The 21,233-nt window shown below is 41.4% G+C and overlaps 2 protein-coding genes across 2 annotated transcripts in view; one reads left to right on the forward strand and one right to left on the reverse strand.

Annotated features, from left to right (window-relative positions):
* The window catches only part of LOC103358325 (cyclin-dependent kinase 17), a 32,575-nt gene extending 12,647 nt beyond the window's left edge, over positions 1 to 19,928 (reverse strand). The window contains exons 1-4 of the mRNA XM_008283245.1: positions 19,713 to 19,928; positions 6,794 to 6,942; positions 2,352 to 2,516; positions 1,556 to 1,689 (exon numbers count right to left, since the gene is read on the reverse strand). Coding sequence (XP_008281467.1) covers positions 1,556 to 1,689; positions 2,352 to 2,516; positions 6,794 to 6,920 — 426 coding nt within the window. The 5' untranslated portion in view covers positions 6,921 to 6,942; positions 19,713 to 19,928. The remainder of the gene's footprint in view (positions 1 to 1,555; positions 1,690 to 2,351; positions 2,517 to 6,793; positions 6,943 to 19,712) is intronic.
* Positions 19,160 to 21,233, forward strand: part of ucmab (upper zone of growth plate and cartilage matrix associated b) — an 8,799-nt gene continuing 6,725 nt past the window's right edge. The window contains 2 exon segments of the mRNA XM_008283260.1: positions 19,160 to 19,164; positions 19,888 to 19,947. Coding sequence (XP_008281482.1) covers positions 19,160 to 19,164; positions 19,888 to 19,947 — 65 coding nt within the window.

Below are 21,233 nucleotides of genomic sequence, written 5' to 3' on the forward strand. Positions count from 1 at the left end.
GCTGGTCTGTTAATACACCCATAGGTCAAACACACTGGAAGACGTCTATTGCAACAGGATAAGACTGAAGAAAGATGAACATATTATTTCAGTGAAATAGAAACGGTTAAGTTTTGCAAATTCATGTCAGACAGCTACAGACTGTGTCGGCCTGAGGACAGGGCGACCCCGATTATATACAGTGTTTATAGTCAACTTGAATTTATTTTCCTCCAGGAAAGTAAAACCTGTATTCATAAAGTCCTGCAGGTTATACTGGGTCAATGAAACCGTTTTCGAACTGACTAACTGACTCTACATGTGTCAGTCTGTAAAAGATCATGTAACACCAGTGCGCTCCACATTCAAAAACAATATCTGATGTTATCAGCAAGCAGGCGTCTGCTCCTGGAGTGGAAGACAACGTCACCTTTTGTCTCGTAGAGGCCCTATGCCGGTAAATATTTGGTTTTGTTGTGTGTAAAACAGCATACTGGAAACCTTCCTTAGTCCAGTTATTCATTCGTCCACAGCAGTGCTACATTTAACAGACTTTTTTAAATTAAGCAAATAGTGTACATTTTATGGCATGATGTTTGTTAAATTATAAAGTGCTACTATTTTTTTTATTGTCGCACAGCTACTCCTCTCTTCACAATGTTTACCATATGTGAAGGGATTATAGCTTACTCGTGGTTCTTTTCTTTTATTGGTGTTGAATATATGTTCTTTCATGAGTTAATGTAAAGAGAAAACAATTCGTGAATTATCCATGAGACTATAAAAAATGTTTTGTTTTTTTTATAGATATCAAAAATTTAGAGTACATTTGTGGGACATATTGCCCAACACTAGTGTGGTGCAGATCAGGATGATTTTAACTTAACAGTGACTTACGTTTGTTCTCTAACCCTTCCACTTCATCGACTTGGGATATCAAAGATTTACTGCATTTAATATGTGCAAAATCCCACACACTGGGTTCAAAAAATGCTTGTGGTGAATTGAAATCCCTTTAGACAAAAAAACATAATAACAATCACAGTGAGAAGTCTTTCTGTAATGTGTTGACATTATGTAACCCCCGGAGGAATGTCAAAATCAGGCAGCCCATGACTCTGTGTGTGTGTGTGTGTGTGTGTGTGTGTGTGTGTGTGTGGATATGGTGACGACTGTGAAACCTTTCTAAAACAGATTTTAAAACAATGTTCGGCTGAAAAATATGTCGAGTCACATTGCATATGTGCATCTGTGTCCAGATTATGCGAGCAGCTGAGCACTTGTGCGTGTTCATGACACACTACGAGAAAACGCCCACGCTGAGTTACAGCATGAAGCTGCACATCCACTTCTTGCAGAAAAGTTCATTGTCAAATGATTTCTTTCCTTTCTGAGAATCAATCAAAACATTCGCTCACTGATAAAGCCGAAGTTGAACCACTAAAACATACACGACCACCGATGACTAAATGATAATCACTCACAGTGACTCACGTCCATCTCAACAACATATCCTCGATTTATGAAGCAGAAAGGTTACGCCAGGACAGTCTGAAAACACAAAAACACGTCTCACCTCTGCAGAGATGCGCCTGTTCCCCCTGTTCCTCAGACAAACACCCGTGGGTGACTGCACCTCATCAGAGGAAGTCCCCGATGCCTGGTCGCTCTCTCCGTCCGATCCCATCTTCAGGTTCTCATGGACGATATCTGGAGAGGAGAAAGAAAAGTGTACAGACAGGAAAAAGGAGGATGAGGGCTTGAGTTTGACAAATGGAGCAGGTCTGTGGAAACACGGCTCAGTTCAACACAGGCTGATGACTTCAACAGGAAAGAAAAACACTCTGTTGGACACTTTCACGCATTCTTCTGTTCTTATCGAGCTCCTGGCTCTAGCTGGAGGAAGGTACAGAGAAGTAAATAAGTTTTCTTTTTAATACATGAAAAGTAAATGTCCTTTTCCTCCCTGGGCATAATGTTCATGTTCGAAAATTGCATGAATGTAAATATTGTTGGGTAGAGAATCCAAGCTGCTGATTTGCTAAGACTTTTTTTCAACTACTACTCATGTGTATGTGTTTGCTTCCATATGCCTCTAGCAGCGGTTAGTTTTGTTAGTTTGTTAGTTCTGTAAAAATGTGTAAAACAAGGAGTTTACATGTAGATATTCTAAATGTTTATTAAAAAGATAAATCTGCCTCTTACAAGTTTTGAATGTGGCTAAAAGTCTTGAATACAATGTGCTCACTCTAGCAACCTCTAAACAAATTCTGCATCTTGACACAAAAGAAATCTCAGGCACCATCTGTGTTTGAAGTTGGAACAAAGACAAAACACTAAATGTGAGCGTGGACGGTGTGTGCGTGTCTCACCAAGGCGACTGCCGTTGCGGGGCATGACCATCAGAGAGCCCAGGCCTCCTCCGATGACGCTCTGAGGCCGTCGTAGTGGCGGCTTTTTAAAAGAGCCCGTGTACTGGTGAAGGAAAGAGTGGACACTGTGTGCTGATGGAGGACGGCCGTTCCTCACTATGGGCTCTGCGGGAGAAGACAAACATGTTTTTAAGATGGTGACAGAGACACAAATCTTTTGTGCAAAATGTGGATGCACAGTGCACTGTGGTTGGCTGAGCATACAAGCACAGCGACTGAGGTACACTGATTTTTATCGCGACGCTAACAAAGAAACGGTATGAGCTGCTTAATACAGCCACTATCAGCTCAATGATGGAGATGTATTCTGAAAGTCTCACTGTGTAAATTAGGCATATATGCTAATGTCCTCAAACGAGACAGCATACATGACAAATTATTATTCTATTATTCTACAAGTTGGAAGCTCTATCACTTTATACACATATTCTCAATTTTAAAATGTAATGTTTGTGGTATGTTTCATGTATGAGGGTTAAGTATTTAAAAACAAGATCTTAAGTTTTCATAAATCATAAAAAGCTTAATTAAGTTCCATTTTCCAGCAAATTTAGCAAAAACTCTAAAAACAAAATCCAACTGGGTGACAGCTCGGTACCTTTTAACAGTAACCGGTCAGTGGTGAGCACATGAGAAACATTTGCTGGCTAACTGACTACCAGCTCTCTGATGCACTGACATATACTTTAGTGGTAAACAAGGAACCACCTGACTGCATTAAATAATCACTCTTACATAAGAGGTGGGTTTTAACGCATCATACACTGATGTAAACAGATTTGTATGTTATATATGTTTACAGCTTTGACTTTGTAAGAGACATATGCATGCTGAACTGAATAAAAAAAATTTTTTTTCCACAATTATACAACAGAAAAAAACAAGAAAACAGTCTGACTGAGAACAAAGAACGGAGCCAACATCCAGCAGAAAAGAAGCACAAAGAGAGAAACAGGGATGATTAAAGCAAAGAAAGAGAGAAAACAAATGGGCTGCTGTACAAAAGACTCTGCAGTCTAAATTAACAAGTTTCTAAGTAACAGTGTTCATCCTGCCTATCAAAAAAAGCTGTATCCAAACTGATGTGATACAATCTAATACCAATGTACTTCGATTTTTACTTTTCCCACAGCCTCACACTGAATCGAGGATTGCCTAATTATAAACAAAGCCAAAGAGTTGCAGTTTTGTCTCTCTTCTCAACCAGCGTAACCCCTAAACTGTAAATAACCCATATCACAAGTAGGAAAGCGAGAGTATATATGTAAACAAACGCCTTGTAGTGTGAGCTGTGTAGTGGAGGGCTTAAAAAAAGGGTCTACAACCAGCTGACAGGGGAGCATTTGTCTGAAAGCACGAATGGAGCTGACAGAGGTGAAAGATTTATTACGTATAGAGTAGCACCTAGTAAAACACCAACTGCGACTGTGGTGGAGAAAATGGAGCCTCAGAGAAGCTGCTGAGCAGCAGTCAGAGCTTGTACGAAGGAAACTGCAGGACATGTGCAACAAGGGCAGCGAGGATTAGGACAGGACGTAAGGCAGCAGTTACAGAGCAGATAGTTCCATCATTGAAAAGAATAGTGGTTATGGATTACATATACTGAAAGCAGGCTCAGAGAGAAAGGTGTTTTTATGACTTTTTGTGCGATGATTTTACAGTCCACTGCTATTTGTCACCATCTGGTTTGGGACAGCCCTTAGCTTGATGAAGTCTCCACACTCGCATGTGAACACAGGCAGAGCGGGTAGGAAACCGTGTGCTGACTGAGGATGCTATGAGGATGTTTGCAATGGGCTGTGCCAGAACAGACACACTACTTTTTTTTTCTTAAAGACAACTACAAAAACATTTTATTAATGTACAGACACAAAGCAACAATCAAGCTAAGTTAACAATCAAGTTAATACACATTATCAACTTGCATCTCATCATCACCACTACCCCTTTCCTAATCATTCACTGATTTGTCCTTTTTTTTAGTTTCCAAGATCAACTGATTCTCGGTGCATTTTAAATCCTAAAATTAAGCTCACACAATTCAGGCTGCCTTTTTGAGGCTGATTCATCGAGCTGTGGGTGTTCAGGTCTTGCTGAGCTATAAAAACAGATTGCACTGTGCAACAGTTTTGCCAACACAGATGTCAAAACTTTGGAACATTCTGTATGTCCTATATTACAACCCAACAGTGTCTATGTTGTTGTTGTTGTTGTTGTTGCAACTTTCAAACTAACGCTTCAAGACACTAAGATGTATATGAAGTACTTCCTAGATTTCAAATGAAAACTGAAAAATATACAGCCATGTAATATCCAGATCCTTATGCCACATCTCTCTTATCTCTGGGCAGCTGCTGCCGCCGCTGGCCTGAGTTATGACTGTTACATAATCAGATCAGGACCAGAACGCTTTCCCCAATCACAGAGTTCAGATCAAATCTCATCTGGCTACTCCATTCTGTCTCCTCTCTACCCTGCTTACTGTTACACAGGCTGCTAAAATCCCCTCACGCAAGCTCTCTCTCTCTCTCTCTCTCTCACACACACACACACACACAAAAACACACAACATGATTGTGTGTCCCCACTCACCAAGCACAGAACACTCTGGCCAAAGTTGGTGTTAATCACTACACAAAAAGCTCTTTACAAAGCCCTGTTAGTTCTCAGAAGGCGGTGGGAGTGAGTGGGGGACTTGGATGATCTGATTGATTTAAGGAGGAGAAAGGTTGGGGGGGGCAGTCGATGTGGCCAAGAGAGAAGAAGAGGAGCAGAAGGATGCAAAAAACAAAAAAAAAATGGAGGGGTGAGGGAAATGGATCAAGATGCCTGGCTGGTTTCACCAAGTCATCCAAGTCGCTGTGGCAATGTCATGGAAACTCTAGAATGTTTCCAGACCCTGAGCGCCATGGCAACGACGTGGTAGCACACCGAGGCATGCTCCCTCCCTCGCTCCCTGCAGATTTTGTGAATATCAGCAGAGATAAGCTGCTGTGCCACTCTGCTTTTATTTGACGCCTTGAAGGCCACAACCTTCAGCAGGATCCACACGGAGGATAAACAAGTGCAGTGTGTCGACAGCAAGGCTCACCATGGACATCTCTGTAAAATTCACATTTATTTTTCTGAATAGCTGAAGTTAATTGACTCCCAGTAATAGGGCTTCCGAGGCTTGAATGAACATAACACTTCCCCAGCTGACTTTATGAGAAATTATTTGAAAATATATATGAAAAACTATGCACATAAAAGCCTAAAGGCAAAATCAACGAGGACTCCAGTCATCAGAGTATAAAACCCTGTTGCTAATGGCAAGCTGAAGCTGAAGATTACACTTAGTAGACATTCAACAGTTTAACTGAGTCTACTTTGAAATTCTGGGTCAGTGTTAGATAAAATGTGGATTTGGATTTAGATAAAAGTGCGGTACAAATTAAGTCCATTAAAATGCAGACGCTAAATCCCATTTTAGACATGCACTTCATTACATAAATGTGCTGGGAATTTTACATCACAGTTCAGCGTTTGAATAAATCAAATCAAACAGACTCGACTGTGTTATCAGTGACATTTTGTGTGACCTGGGTCCCGAACTCTAACACCCTGAGTCACTTTTTCATAAAAGATTATGCCATGGCAGCCATCTTAGTTGTTAATAGTAGTGGTTCACGTTTTGCTCATTCATTTGGTGATGGAGAGAAAACGTAAATTAACAGCAGCATACATTTTAAAATCTATACCTGCTACAGACTTTTAAAGGGCTCCATACACATTATGTTAAAGCATTGTGGCTCTACCCATAACTGTCCTGTCGTGTCTGAATAAAACTAAGAATTTACATAACAAAGACTGTGAAGGTAGCAATGAGTGTATAAAATCTTCCATCACTGGTTACATCTATTATATAAAACTAAATCCATGTTTTCTTTGATAAACTGTTTTTTTATGGGAAATACACTGAGAAACTATCTGTGTCGAGGAACGCTGAGGATGTCATCAGAAAGAATCAAATGTGAATTTACAGAGATGACAAATATTCTTCCACTTTGCAAAATTATGTAACTCAACAGGGTTTTTCCTGCAGAAAAAAGTTTAAGCCCATGTCAAAGGAAAATCCCCTGCAGCAAAATTTTAGGAAGTAAGAATAAATGTATTTTTGTTGGGGGCTTTAATGTGATACTTGGGAATTGTATTTACTCGAGCATAATATATTTTTTGCTTCACAAATTGTCAGAAATAGGAAAATGCACAGATTTCTGTCAAATAAGACAACACAGACTCCTTGTCTTTACTGTACAGTAATCATGTTTCACCCCCCAAAGGCCCATTCTGAGACAAAAAACAACCCGATCAACACTGACAAACTGCAAAACAAAACTCACCGCTGTCTTTCAAGCCGTTCTCTTCGATAGTCATCTGCTCGGCCAACTCAGACAGCGACTCGTCGATGGTGTGGCTGCCTCGTAACGTCTGTGAGAGACGTCGCTTAAAACGCTTCATCTTCTCCATGGAGCTCTCAGGAAGGGGAGGCCTGAGGGTGACAAAAAAATTGCACTGAAGTTGTCGGTTGTTGTGACCCATGTAGGACAATGATAAGAAAAGAAACGGCTTGTTTTAGTAACACAAGTACACTCTTACTATCTAAACTGTAGGCCTTGACATTTCACTGACTGAAATCTAAGAGAATACACCTCATTCAGTTGAAGATATATTTCACAATAATCCCACATCAAGAGTGAAAAAGCTGTGAGATCACCAGGAACAATGACACGGACCGATCTACACTCAGACGTTAATTATGACTCAGCTCATTCAGGCACAGTACTTTACATTCCTGGCCCTGGGAAAGCATGACAAGTCGGTGAGAGATTCTTACGGGTGAGTTTAGAGTACGGTCCCTGGCACACCGGACTGTAAAAGCAAATCCTAAACCGGGGGGATTAGCAGCTGAATGGTGCGGGACTAGCCTGGGCCACATCGAGTCCACATCACACATTCCAGCCGCATTTACTGTGTGCATGAGAGTGACTGATTTAGAGAGCTACAGAATACATGTGCGTTTGAGAGAGAAGGAGGGAAAAACAGCGATTGTGTGAGGAGAGGGGAAAGGTTGCAAATCAACACAAGACAATATTTGGGACAGTTGGAGGAGCGGATTACGAGCAGCCTCTCCCTGTGACCTCAATGTAGAGATCATGACTCCACTTCTGCTGCAGATCTGGACATGTGCCTGTTTGTGATGCTGATGAGTAGAGCCAGACATGAAAACACATGAGTAGCACAAACCCTCAGGGCTCCCCGTCAACTGTTCCCTACCGCCAGCCTTTTGTCTTCCTAATATCACTAATAACTTGATTTCTGTCCAGAAACACGACTTACTCACTCAGGCAGGGTCAGTGGAAGGCTTTCTGGGCTCTGGATAGCATGCTCGTGGACAGAGGCACGGCTGAAAACTAGGGCTTCCCTTTAAATAACGATAACTCATCAGTTAAGGGGCCATGATGTGGACTTCAACTTGTCAGTAGATGTTTTGCTGCCATTGTAGAAGAAACAACACAAAATACCAGTATGGCAGAAGCCAGTTTTTGTATCAAGACTGCTGAAACTTACAACTATTTTCCCCTCATTAACAGTACATTTTTCATGAATTTATGGAAAAATGTTTACTTTCTGAGATGACAACATGATGTCTCCAAAAAGCTCCTACAGTCCAGAATCCAAACATATTCAATTTATTACGTGTGACAGAGCAGCTGAAAATACATATGTGGTATCTGTGCTTGATGAATTCATACTAACACTACGATATTCATACTAATCATTGATTTTACTATAGAGGCTGTTAGAAAGTATTCACGAAAACTGGCAAATCCTATTAGATTTATAATAATGTGGTCCAACAACTTGACAACAGAAGCTGCCGATTAGCAAACAAGACAGATGCGTCACTTTATAACTTTCATTTCTCATAAACAGCCAACATCTGTTGGTGAAGATGCCGCACCTGGGATGAGAAACAGGCCGTGCAGCTGCTGAATCATCTTTTAGTTAAGAGCTACAGCGACTGGTTTTTAAAAAAAAATAAAAAAAGAAGCATGCTGCGAGTTTTAAAATGCAGCGAGCCTGTCCCCTTTCGCTGCACACAGCGGACAGCAGCAATCGTCTGCCTAAACTGGGCTTCAGGCCAAAGCAAATGAGGACAGCGCAAAGACGAAATATTAACCTCCACATCGTGAGTACTTAAAATACACAACAAAACTTCAGACACTCACAGCTTCAATTAGAAGTAAAGCAACAAAAAAAATCCTATTTGAATAAAATGGCGACGTAAAATGACATCAGCTGAGAAGTCCTCAACCCTCGTCTCTCACTATGTTTCTAGATATCCCATGCATTCAAATAAATGCAAAAAAGCTGGAAGAAAAATCACCTCCAGCATGCTCACAGTTAACCAGAACTGGACACGCAACTGAAAGGTTATCAAAATGACAAGCTGCCACTTCCTGAGTGCACATATCAAATATTTCATTCAGGAAAATGCGGCAAATCCACAGGTTCTTAAGTAGAACGCCTGCTGCACTCAGCTACAGACAATTTCCTTTTATTAGGTGCGCTTGTACAACTCATTTCAGTGCAATATACCAGCCCTGTCATAACATCGACATAACTGAGGTTACAGTGAAGGCACTCTTACAGCACACTACACTATACTGAGGTATTTACATAGATAAGAGTGGCACAAAGTTAGAATCTAGAGCCACAAACAATGAGCTCAGTGCTAGAATATGACTTAATTACCACCTCTTTGACGATGCTAACAAAAAAGAAATGTTACAGGGACCATAAATGTAAAATTGATGGCGTAACAGCTGCATGGGATTGTATTAGATTGGTTACCCATTAAGGATACTTTAACAAAATAATATTAGCTTGAGCAGCTTTTCTCCTACATTCATCCTTACTTCCCATCTGTGTTCGCAGTCAAGAAACAATCAATCTAATTATTCCAGGAACCAAGAAGAGGGAGAACGTCAGCTCCACTGTCATAACAGCTTCGCATCAGTCAGTTCCGCCTCGTGACACATCAGCTCCAGCACGGGCAAGCAGTCTGTCATCTCCTGAACAGCTCACTGCGTTCCCCACTCTCTTGCTGCAGTCTCACACACAGGCTGCGACATGCGTGCCGGATAGAGAGAGTGCGCTCAAGTCGGATACAAAGCAATTTCTTCTCCACTGTTGAAACGTGCCCTGAAGGAGGCGAGGCGAGGCGACAAACACTGGTGATTTAATAGTCTGTCCATCAGAGCAACTGCCTTCTGTTTTCTCTCTTCTTTTTTTTTTTTTTTTGTTTCCGCTGAGCAAATTCCCAGCGTGTTTTGGATCTCTGTGTAAATTAACATTTTGATTAGAGCTGAAGCACCGAGTCAATTTACTAATTAGTTAATCACCAGACAAAAGTGACTGGCAAAAGATTTGATAAGCAACTAAATGCTTCAGTCACGTATTCGAGAAAAAATGTCAAATATTCGCTTCTTAAATGAGAGGTGTTGTGGTTTGAAAAATCTGTCAGTCTGACAAAACAAGATATATGAAGAAATCACTGTAGGCTCTTTGAATCTTTCCGACAACAAAGAATAAATCAAAAACAGGAATTGACACACTAATCAATAATAGATCAGAATCGTTAGCTGCAGCCCCTGTTTCTGACATTACCCTAGACAGCCAAAATCCTTTGTTGTGTTTACAATCATTGGGATAAGCTCAAATCAGGATTATGTGGCACCAATTTGGAATAAACTGACAGGCCTTTCTTTGTTGGGTTTTTGTAGTTGATCTCTCCTAGGTTTCCATGGAAATATCAAGAATCCCCACTTAATTTATGAATATACATGATAGAAGAGCACAAGTCTTAAATAACCAGAACATGACCTACTATCCAGCAGACTCTGACGATACAAATCACTTCTGAGAGTTCTGACTGGAAAGTCAATGGCAGCAATAGGACAGGCAGAAGAAGAAGAAGAGGGGGGACTGTCTACTGTGCACCCGTATCCGCTGGCCTGTGTTCCTGCTCTGGGATCGAGTGTAGAGCTTTGGACATGATCCCTGCTCTGAGCCTTATCCCTGCTCCCATAAGTAGGCCGGTCTGAGGTCTGAGCTCCAGATCCGCTGGGAGGCGGCCAGGGAAGAGGAGGAGGAGGTGGAGGAGGAAAGGAGGAGGAAGAGGAGGAAGGGTGATGGTGGGGGGGGGATGTGGAATGAGGGGGTCCGAGCGCTGTGCTGATTCGGGATTTGTTGCTACGGCAACCCCCACTGCTTTTTCCATGCTGAAAATGCAGAGCACTGCAGGAGACTGTATGCATGCTGATTTTCCGATTCCCTCCATCTTATATCCCACAGCAAACCCAGCGCCCCTTCCGCTGCAGCAGCTCCCTGCAGTTTCATCACCTAAACCAGCCATCAATACCCTCCATAACATGGTTTGCCTTACAAACAAACTGCCATCCCCTCCGGTCTGCTACGCTGCAATTTCCACCCCTGTTTTCCTGGCAGTACAGTAGGCAGGAGATGGTGGAGGAGATGCGGGGTGGGGGGGGTGGGGACGAGAGAGGAGGGCGCTTAGAGCATTATAGATGCTGCAGTGGTGAGACAAAAGCCATATGCTGTGTATGGATTCTGTCCTTTTCTTGCTGCAGTGGCCTATGAACACTAACTGTGCTGATGATGAGCAGGGAGCTACTGAAAGGGTAAGGCCAGCATTCCCGCTGTGAGGAACCACCACCCCCCAACGGCAGCCCTGCAATCCCAGACTAGTGCCTCATAAGCCACCATCACTGCAGAAGTCAGTGTAATTGCCCCATTTCAGCGTGATGAACCAATCATACCACATCTACCATCCCTGCCGCATGTTGACTGCTGTGTGGGCCACACACAGAAACAGGAAAAGCAAGGTCGTCACCTCTATGTGACCCCTACAGGGTTCAGTAAACCTCCTCATGTCACTGCCTTCGGGGGCCCTAGAAAACGCCTGCCTGCGTCTCCTCCCCGGCTGCCTCGCTCACAGAAGAAGACAGAGAACAAGCGTGACTCTTGGCATGATTCACGGGTGAGCTCAGCCTTGGTTTTCTAAAGAGCAGCTTTTTCTCAACCTGGCCAAGACAATGAGGACATGAGTGAAGGAGCTGGCTCCATTATGGGGGCCTTGCATAAAGGCTGCATTGTGCAGAGTAAAAAGTAGGCTTTTTCAAGAGATGCAGGATGTAGTGGGGTGCTGCGTGGAGCTGAGCTGAGCAGCGCTGAGCATGGCAACCAGGCAGGCATGCCCCCCACCCACACACACGCACACTGCAGCAGGTGAAGCTGTAACAGTAAAATCTGTTTGAATGTCACAAAATGTGTCATCAAATTTGCCTCCTTTCTTTGCTCTTTTTCATTCACACCAAGACCTATTTTTTTTTTCCCTGTTTCACACCTGTCACACATGTCACCTGTTGTGGGGAGATGCTGACAAACGGGTCAGTGTGTGTGTTTGTGTGTGTGCGCGCGCGTGGTGCAAGGACACAACAGATACCTCAGTCAGAGTTTGCAGCCGAAGGAGGCCCGGCCAGACCAGTGACGCACAGCCACAGATCTCACAGGCCATAAGATTCAACAGTGGCTGATTAACACAGCTGCTATGGTTACAGCAGCTTGAGTGACAGGCCTGCTCCTCTCTAAGCTCCCTCTGTAGCCCAACACTGCCTGCAGTCAGACAGCAGATGACCAAGTTCTATACTGCAGGTTAGAACATTTGGTTTAATACTGCACTGAGCAGTGGCTTTCCAGCAGCTGACAAATGTTTAATGTTGGCGGGGAAAGCGATGTTCCTGTTTTCAGGATGGATTATTTTGACTTACATCTTTTAATTGCAATGCTATTTTTCAAAAATACCTAACGATGTGTGAATTTGTAATGTGGGACTGTTTTTTGATTTGACTAATTTGATTTTTTCAGCACAAACAATCAGTCAAGAATTCTAAGAAAAATAGACAGTATCTAGAGGTTTTCCTAGAGCTCGTGGTGGGGCTGCAAAGTTAATCAAAAGTTCCTCTCTATTGTGATTTTCCCACAACAAATTGACAAGACAGAATGTGACAGTGCCCCACTCATAGAAAACTTCACTGCATATCAAATCAAGCACTTTCTAAACCAACAGACAGCCACCAGGGTGCTATCAAAATGTTTTGGCTTCACTTTTAGGGGGCTGTAATGCGAAAGCACCCCTGTAGCGCTAGTCTGTTTAAAAATCTCCTCGATGATGTGGCTGCAGTCCAGCATAGAAGAGTTATATACAAGCGAGAGCATGTGAGCAAAACCAAAAAATCTAATGTCTGCAGCAGGTATGGAGCTCGACCCTCGAAACAAATGATCATTTGTTGTTTGGAAGTATTTTAAATTTAGAATGAAGGGCATTTAGCAATACAAATAATATGCAAAGTGTGTAGGATTCCTGTCTGTGCTGTAAAGCAACATGAATAACTTGTTCAACCACCTGAACAACAACACCACAAACTGTAGCATGATGAATAAACAAAGGCCAAGAAGACTGATTAAGGTAGCATTACCTCACCGTACTTGTCCAGAATCAACTCAGATGTCCATAACAGAGACTCTATACAGTGCGTCAACAGAACGCACAACATGAAAGTGAAATTAGTGCCCTGTTGATTTCATTTAGGCTAAACCGTTTTCTTACAAACTTTATATTCTGCTTCTAGGAGATGCACTGTACTAGTCTTATTTTGACGAGAAGATTTGTACATTAGCAGCAATGTAGTACAACATCAAGTGAAAGCAGTGCTCTATATAAATGTGAAAGTGCAATAAAAATGTTTCGTCTCTAAAAAGCAGTTATTAATCACAATAAATAATATGAATAATACGAAGTAAATTAAGCATGAAAGAATTTTCATCAGGACCTAAGAGGCTTAACACCTTGGCTAAACACTGTTTTTGTGAAAGCTCTACAATTCAAAACTCAAAGCTATTCAGTTTCCAAAGATACAAAAGAGAAACGGGTAAAAGATTTGCGACAAACAGGAACAACAAAGGATGCTTGGCATTTTGACTCAATCACTGACTTGACTCAAATAATTGGTTCCCAAATTCTCTAAATTTCTTGTGGCTACAATCAATTCATTATTTCGCCACCAACAAAAGTTATTTCATTTTTTGAAATTGCACTACACGATTCTGTGAGGTCCATGAAAGAAGTAATGGCATTTGTCACTGAAGTAATAACCACTTTCATTATTGCTATCGATATTTTAGTTGCAAGCTCACATATACACACAATGTGAACTACTTTTGAGTATCAACCATGCAAGTACATGTGGAATTAAGTAAAGAAAAACCTTTTTTTTTTTTTTTTAAATTACAACACAACACTTCGTTATGGCAACACGACTAGCCAAAGAATGACTTAAAAGCACCCTTTCAATGAAAATGATGCATCTTAAGTACCACTTACACTTCACATGATAACAGTTTGTGAATGGGATGAAAGGCCAGCATGTATTGTGACAGATAATCCTTGCAGACCCAGCTGGGTTGGTTCAGAGCAGGGCACTGAGATCAAGAGACTCTGATGTTATCTGGCAGGCAGCAGACTAGTGCTGTCCCAAAGGAATATTTTTTTGTAATCTAATTTTTGGAAATGCATTCAAGTTTTGTGGTTGGAATCCTTTCTGAATAATGAAAAGACAGCCAGATAAAACAAGATCAAGATATACTTTGTTGCTATGGAGAACTTTGTTTTGCACTCTGCAGCTACCCGATAAATAAATTAAGCGAATGACAACACAGGCAAATAAAATACTTAAACCATTAGGACATTACACTACATTCAAGGGATGAACTTCAACATTTTACTGACTGGATCCTGGGATTTAACATCTGGTAGATATATTGGAAGTTCATTTGTCACTGTAGATAAATACATGTATTTAGATATGCTGATACCCTTGACTTATTAAAGATAAAGCATTATTACTACAGACTTCTGTTTGGCTCATTATGAAGCTAATCGCCAAGGCGTTGGCTCATCTGATCTGAGTCTGACTCAAGTCACCTGTCGTCCCTTTGTGAGCAGACCATTAGCATCAGAGCGAGCGACAATTAGCCTCCCCCTCCCCACCCGTCTGCGCTCGTCCTCGCAGCACAGCAGCAGTTCCTGACAGTCTTTCATGGCTATTAAAAGGGAACAACGGGCCAGGCTACTATCTGACTGAGGGCAGACGGCAGGATGGGGTTATCTGAATATCAGCTTCCATATCAAAGTGCAAACATAAACAGTTCTTAGAAGTCTTCGTGGTAATTTCAGAAAGCCTGCATGCCAGGCACAGTTGTGTGTTGAAACACCTCACTGCAGTGCTGACTTTTTCTCTGTTTGCGTTAAGGCTGCATTTAAGTGAAAGAATGTTTACATGATCACTTATTTTTCAGATATTCAGTTAATCTTTAAAATGTCAGAAGATACTGAAAAAAATATCTGAAATATTATCAATGTGATTATCATGAAATAGTTGGAATACTTCGATATATTTTCGCCCAGGTAACATTTCAAGCAACACATTATGCGGTTTTAGCTTTTCATTTACAAAGGTCTGGTTATACTGCCTTACAGACACGCACAGTAACAGCTGCACACAACATGGATATGTAGTAGTATAATAAGAACTATGTTTTTCCCCCCACTTTAAACACTCTCACTCGTGCAATCGATTGATATCTACGTATTCCACACATATACAGGTAGTGCCCTTCAAAAAATCGACTGGTTTCACAGAGCCTCCCTTTGATGATGAAATTTAGATAGCGGACCAGGATGTACTCGCAGATGCAGCGAGCACCACTAGCTTAAGGATTTACACTTAATATATTTATATTTATATTTACATTTATCAATAACAGATTAATAACCAAATATTCTGCAGGAGTGGGGTGTTGGCTTGGGGTTTAAGAAATTTTGAAGGTGAATCACAACCCTAATCCCCATTACAATTTCCCAGAGTCGAAAGGGATCTTTCAGCACTTGTTTTATCTGACCAACTGTCAGAGAGAGAGAGAGAGCACCGAAAAGCAGTACGTTAGAGATGATACCCTCGCAAATATTTGGGATTTATGTTCGACAAATGATGCAACAGTTACCAAAAAAGCTGCGCATTAATATTCTCTCAAAAAATTCTGTATTCATTTTGATTACTGTCTGTATTTCTGTGTTATGGCTCTTACAAATCACTGTAGTAAACTTGGTTAATTTAATTGCAAAAGCGATAACGTTGTCAAGAGGGAAACCAATACTTTATTGACCCGAGATCTACTTTCTCCGCTCCTGATTAGAAAAACCTAGTGAGCCGAGGGGGAATGGGTCAGAGGGTTTCTAAATTTAGCTAATTAAAAAACCAAACACAGAGATTACCCATGGATTTCCATTAAAACCAGTGAGAACTTAATTATGACCACATGACCCAATGCATCTCAAATATGCTAAGCTTTGCTGGCTGGAATAACGTTGGTTTGAATGAATGTGTGTGTGTGTCTGCTTCCAAATAAAGACCAGACAAGTGTTCAGACAGCTTCTGCAAATCCTGCCAAGTGTGACGGGAAAAAAGGGCAATATTTGTCCCTCACCTGTTTTCAGACATTAATACTACAAATGACGTGCCAGATATGCGGTCTGAGTTATTACTGTATAACTCGCACAGGTTCTCAGCCAACTGGCTCGAGGTTGGAGGGGGTCTTTAGTATCAACACACACTTCCAGATTCAGACAGAGATAAAGAATCAGGGAGTGGAAGCGGCCAAACTTGTAAGCAGCAGCAGCATTTGTCTTGTGGGGCAACTGCATGTGAGAGGGCCGAGCTGCATGCTGGTGCCACCGTTCTTGTGTTAATGCAGCAGAGAAAAGAGGAAGAGTTTGTATTCATGGCTATCTATAGACAGGAGTGGTGCCTGTGACATGGCAGCTGCTCCCCAGAGAGTGGTGACACATTAACCTTCAGCCAGCTGTCTTGGCCGGCTGCTTTAACATGAGCTCACACATACACACACACAACAGAGTCAAGGAGATCACCCAACTGTATCAGTAGAAGACGCATACAACGAAATAAGTTCTCCCAAAATGTTGATGAAGTTTGATTTGAATGATATTTGGATGTGTTTTTCATGGAAGCATGTGCATGCTCACATACACACACCCCCATTCACATACTGGACCATCATTTGATCTGCACTGGGACTCGAGGGATCAGCACCGCGTGGCTACAGCTGTTTCACAGCGGGTCAGGTTACCCTGCCACCACCATCCCCAAGGCCTTCACCAAGGGAACGACCCCACGTCAAACCAACACTCACACAGGCATACTGTCCTCCAACAGCTCCTCGCCCTCCTACAGGTACCGAGCCCAAAAGCAGGCACTGTGAGCCCAAAACATACTTTCGAGAGGTCTTCAGCGATGCATGTCTGGCAAGGAAGCTCAGCAGCTTGTGGTTGTCAAACTAAAACCTGCTCACAGGAAACAAGAGAAAGTGCTGTGACAGCTCCTCCACCCAGCCACCGAGAAAAGAATAAAAACTTTACATAGTAACATATAGACAGGGGTTCATTACTTTTTTTGTAACTGGGTCAAGATTGCTTTATTTCACCGTAGTATCTAAAACTCGGTCAGAACTGAACAGCTGCTGGGACATGCAGTCATTGTTTTGATTTAAATTGGACTATTTTCCTAATTAAGACTTCTAGAGAAGTTTGGTTTCTTTTGACTGATAAAGTTCTACAAAAATACTGGCAGACCTCAGTGAAAGATACAGGCATTAATTTGCTATTGAAACTCAGACATTACATTGTACTAATACCTAACAATATTAACTGCTACTAACAAGCTTTAATTTTCTAAGTCTATATTAATAATTGTTTACTTTCAGAAGGATATAATCATAATTATATCTTGTTATGCGAATGTAAAACAAATATAAAACTAAAAAGATGTGTTGATAAACAAAGATATTATTTGACATGATTTGTAGTGATCATTCAAGTACCGCTTACAAGCAAAGGTTGCAAACATTCATTCCAAACTTTTAATGTTTCTCAGCATTTTCAGCCATTTTATAGACTTGTGCAAATAAACTCATAATGAAAATAATCAACAGTGGCCGCCTTTATCATCTTTACCATGGCAGATATTTTTGTTGCCCACAGTTAAGTTTCAAAGCAGGTTTTTGTAATTGAAAACTAAAAAAAGTAGTAAATCTGAAGTGAATTTGTTTAACCCATATCAAGAGTTTAGTCTCATGCCAAGCTTAAACATTATTCATTTATGTGGACATCCGTTTGATTGGTTAATGTGATGTGGCAAACGTTTACCACATTGCGACACTCAATTACCAGTCTATGAGATCCACCCAACCAAAGCTGCTGCAGTCTAATTCAACAGTAATGCAATGAACTGCACCGTCATGAAGACTGTAATCACTTGAGTTCAGTCCAGTTTTAAGTGTAAAGGTGCTGATTCTGAACTTTGAGGTCACTTTGAAGGTTGTAGTTTCTAGTGCTGAACTGTACTGCACCACACTGAGGGACATATCTAATATATTTTTCATTTAGTTCACATTAATCAGGGTAAAGTAAACATCAGAAAGGATTCTCAGTATAAGGTAAACACAGCTCGACATAACTGTAAAGAACAGTCTCCAAACTGATCATAAGTTAAACTAACACCCATCTAAAACAGTCTGAATAAAAACAGAACATTTTAATCGTTGTGAAATGAACATTCATTGCAGGACTGTTGCCTTAATTTTTTAGAAACTTGTCATTTCATCTAATCTGAGTAATAGGAAAAGTTATTTCAAGAACCTAACCGATGTATTGTTTGTTGAATGATATTTCCAACTAATGATGACTGGTATCTGCCTATATGTCGTCCGACGAGCGCTGATATGAAAACATTTTTTTGTACTGATTCAGAAACTGTGTCATCACCGCCGACTGCATTCTTTACAACATTCTCAGCATCGTCTGCAGCACATGTAGCGCAGGCGGTTGTGCGGAGTCAAGTGGTGTGTCCACTGTAAACTGCAAGTTTGTGAAACATGCTGCTTGAAAGTTAAAAACCTCATCACTTTCCTTTAATTTTACTCTAATATACGTATGAAGAGTTAATTTGCAAAAACAGATAACTCCATCTTCGCAAACCTTCAGAAAACTCTCTTTTCCATCATCTACCTGAGACAATATCAATCAAACTTAAGTTATCTCTGTTTTGGTGATGTCATTTCTACTGAGTCAAATCCACTCAACTTCAGTTTGATTGATATTATCTCAAGAAAACAACAAAAAAGTTTTCTGAAAAGCTACAAGAATGGAGTGATCTGTTTTTGCAAACCAACTCTTCATATGTATATGTAAAGGTAATCAACAGATACAATGTGGAATGTTTCCCTCTTTTAAAAACAGGTTTTGGTCCTAAAAATCCAGTACATCTGCTCTACTTTTTGTTCCCAGCTCTTACCCAGTTGACCCGAGATAACGTTGTTAACATAAGAACAATAACCATGAAACCACACAGGCTCCATCAAAACCAATGTGGCTCATCAGGCTCCAGAACAATGATGGCTTCCTTCAGGACATCCTGCTAAATGCACACCAACACTACAGATTGACTCTGTGGAAGACACGAGTACAGGAATTCCCTGAAAGCTGCATCATGCGGTGAGACCCCTGGAAGCCGCGGGGGTCTTTTCTCCGACTGCTTCCCCGGGCCTCACACGAGCAGCTGACGGGGCTTAGAGTGAGCTCAGAGCCTGGTACGAGTTGTTTGTGAGAGAGAGAAAAAAAAAAAGAAAGAAAGAAATATGGACGAGAAAGACAGGACACCTCTGAAATGTGGGTCAGCGAATGTTTTGGTAGCGAGTGTGCAAGACGATACACGCAGGGCAGCCTCCCTGTTACAACCCAGACACACAACACAGTGACAAGCAGCCAGTTTGTGTGTCTGTTTAACACAACTACTGCCTCCTCTGAACTTAGTTTAGCCTCCATTAGCGCGCTGTGTAGCTAACCCGACGGCTCGCTTCGGTTCACCGGGTCGCACAACAACAAACTGTGAAGTAAACACTGCGACGTTGTTGAGCCCCGTTTTTGTGTCACTGCTGAAGTGTGCGTTGTGTCGCTGCGGCTCCAACTTGTGTCTAACCGGGCTGAATCCACAGCGACCAGCCGGCAGTGAGTGTGTGTGGACGGGGAGGGAGAGCTCTCACCAGAAACGGTTAGCGTTGCTCCGACCGGAGTCCCCAACCTCGGAGCTTCTTCTCAGGCCGGATGCCGTCTTTCCCTCCGAGCGTGGAAGAAGAAGAAGAAGAAGAAAACGAAGAAGAAGAAGAAGAAAATAAGCTTCTTCTTTGTGGTTTCGGTGTGGTCGTTGATACTCCGCAGTGTCGCTTATATCCGCGGGGCTGGAGCGTCCAGCGGCATGGCGCGGCTTCAGGCGTCAAAGTTTGTCTCCTACTAGAAAATAGAAAGCGCCGCGGTGGGTTTTTCGCTCGACGAGACCATGGCAGAGTGAGGAGACGACGGTGATTACTAGTTGATCTAAGCTGAGGGTGTCCTCTGCCTGCTCGCCTGCCACCACACCGCCGAGACGCGGAGGAGTCAGCGGGGAAACGGCGCCACCTAACGGCCGCTGTGGGAAACGCAGAGAGGCGGCCGGTGGTGAGCCCACAGCGACCCCTGCTGGAGGAAATGCTGCAGTCCTGCAAATATACAGTCGTCCTCAAATGTATTCATACCCTCCCATTAAAGAAAAGGCAAAATACACAATAGTCACTCAAGTAACTACAAACTGAAAAAAATAAAAGTAATAATAAATTAAAATTTGCTAAATATAATTGAGTGAAAGAGGACATTGCTTTTGAATTGTGGTTAAAAAGAATAATTAAAAAAAAAAAAAAAGAACTGTCCCGGACAAATTAGAGCACTTTGCTGATGAGCAGTGGGCCAAAATTTAAATACCTGTCAACAGGTGCAGAAGTCTGATGAGATTTACAGAAAACACTTGATTGTAGTGATTGGCTCAAAGGGTTGTTCAACTAAATATTAGTTTACAGGTCCAATCATGCTTGTTTGTTTGTAAATATTTCTGATGAACCACAATTCAAAAGCAATGTCACAATTTTCATTAAATTTGTATTTACTTTTACTTTTGTCAATTTCAACTTATTTTAGTGACAGCTGTTTTTTTCCCTCTTTAACGGGAGGGTAAGAATAAATTTGAGGACAACTGTAACTGAGTATATTTATTTAACTGTTATAGGTGAAGAATCAGTAATTTCTTTTAAATCACTTCTTAAAACCAACTTTTATAGACTCGACTTCAAGTAAAGTTGTCTTTCATTTCTCTTTCATCACTCTCTGACCTTTTATCCATTTAAAAAACAATTACTGCTTGTAGTCCCTCTTTGTAACCTCCTGATCTTAATCTATATTTATCCTTGATTTTCTCTTCAGCTTCTCTCTTTACCCCTTTGTGTGATGTCATCCTTTTAACTCGCTTTTGAACTAGCTATCCATTCCATACATTTTCAGATTTTATGGTGTGTATTTACATGTGTTTGCATGCACTTTTTATTTAGTTTTTATGTGTGTTTGCCCTGTCCTGCCTGACATTGTGCTTGTATTTCATGTACCTGTCAAAGCACTTTGTGAATTGTTGTTCTTAAATGTGCTATACAAATAAAGTTGTTGTTGTTGTTGTTATTATTATTATTATTATTATTATTATT

Source organism: Stegastes partitus, unplaced genomic scaffold, assembly GCF_000690725.1.
Source record: "Stegastes partitus isolate 25-593 unplaced genomic scaffold, Stegastes_partitus-1.0.2 Scaffold303, whole genome shotgun sequence".
NCBI classification, from domain to species: Eukaryota; Metazoa; Chordata; class Actinopteri; family Pomacentridae; genus Stegastes; species Stegastes partitus.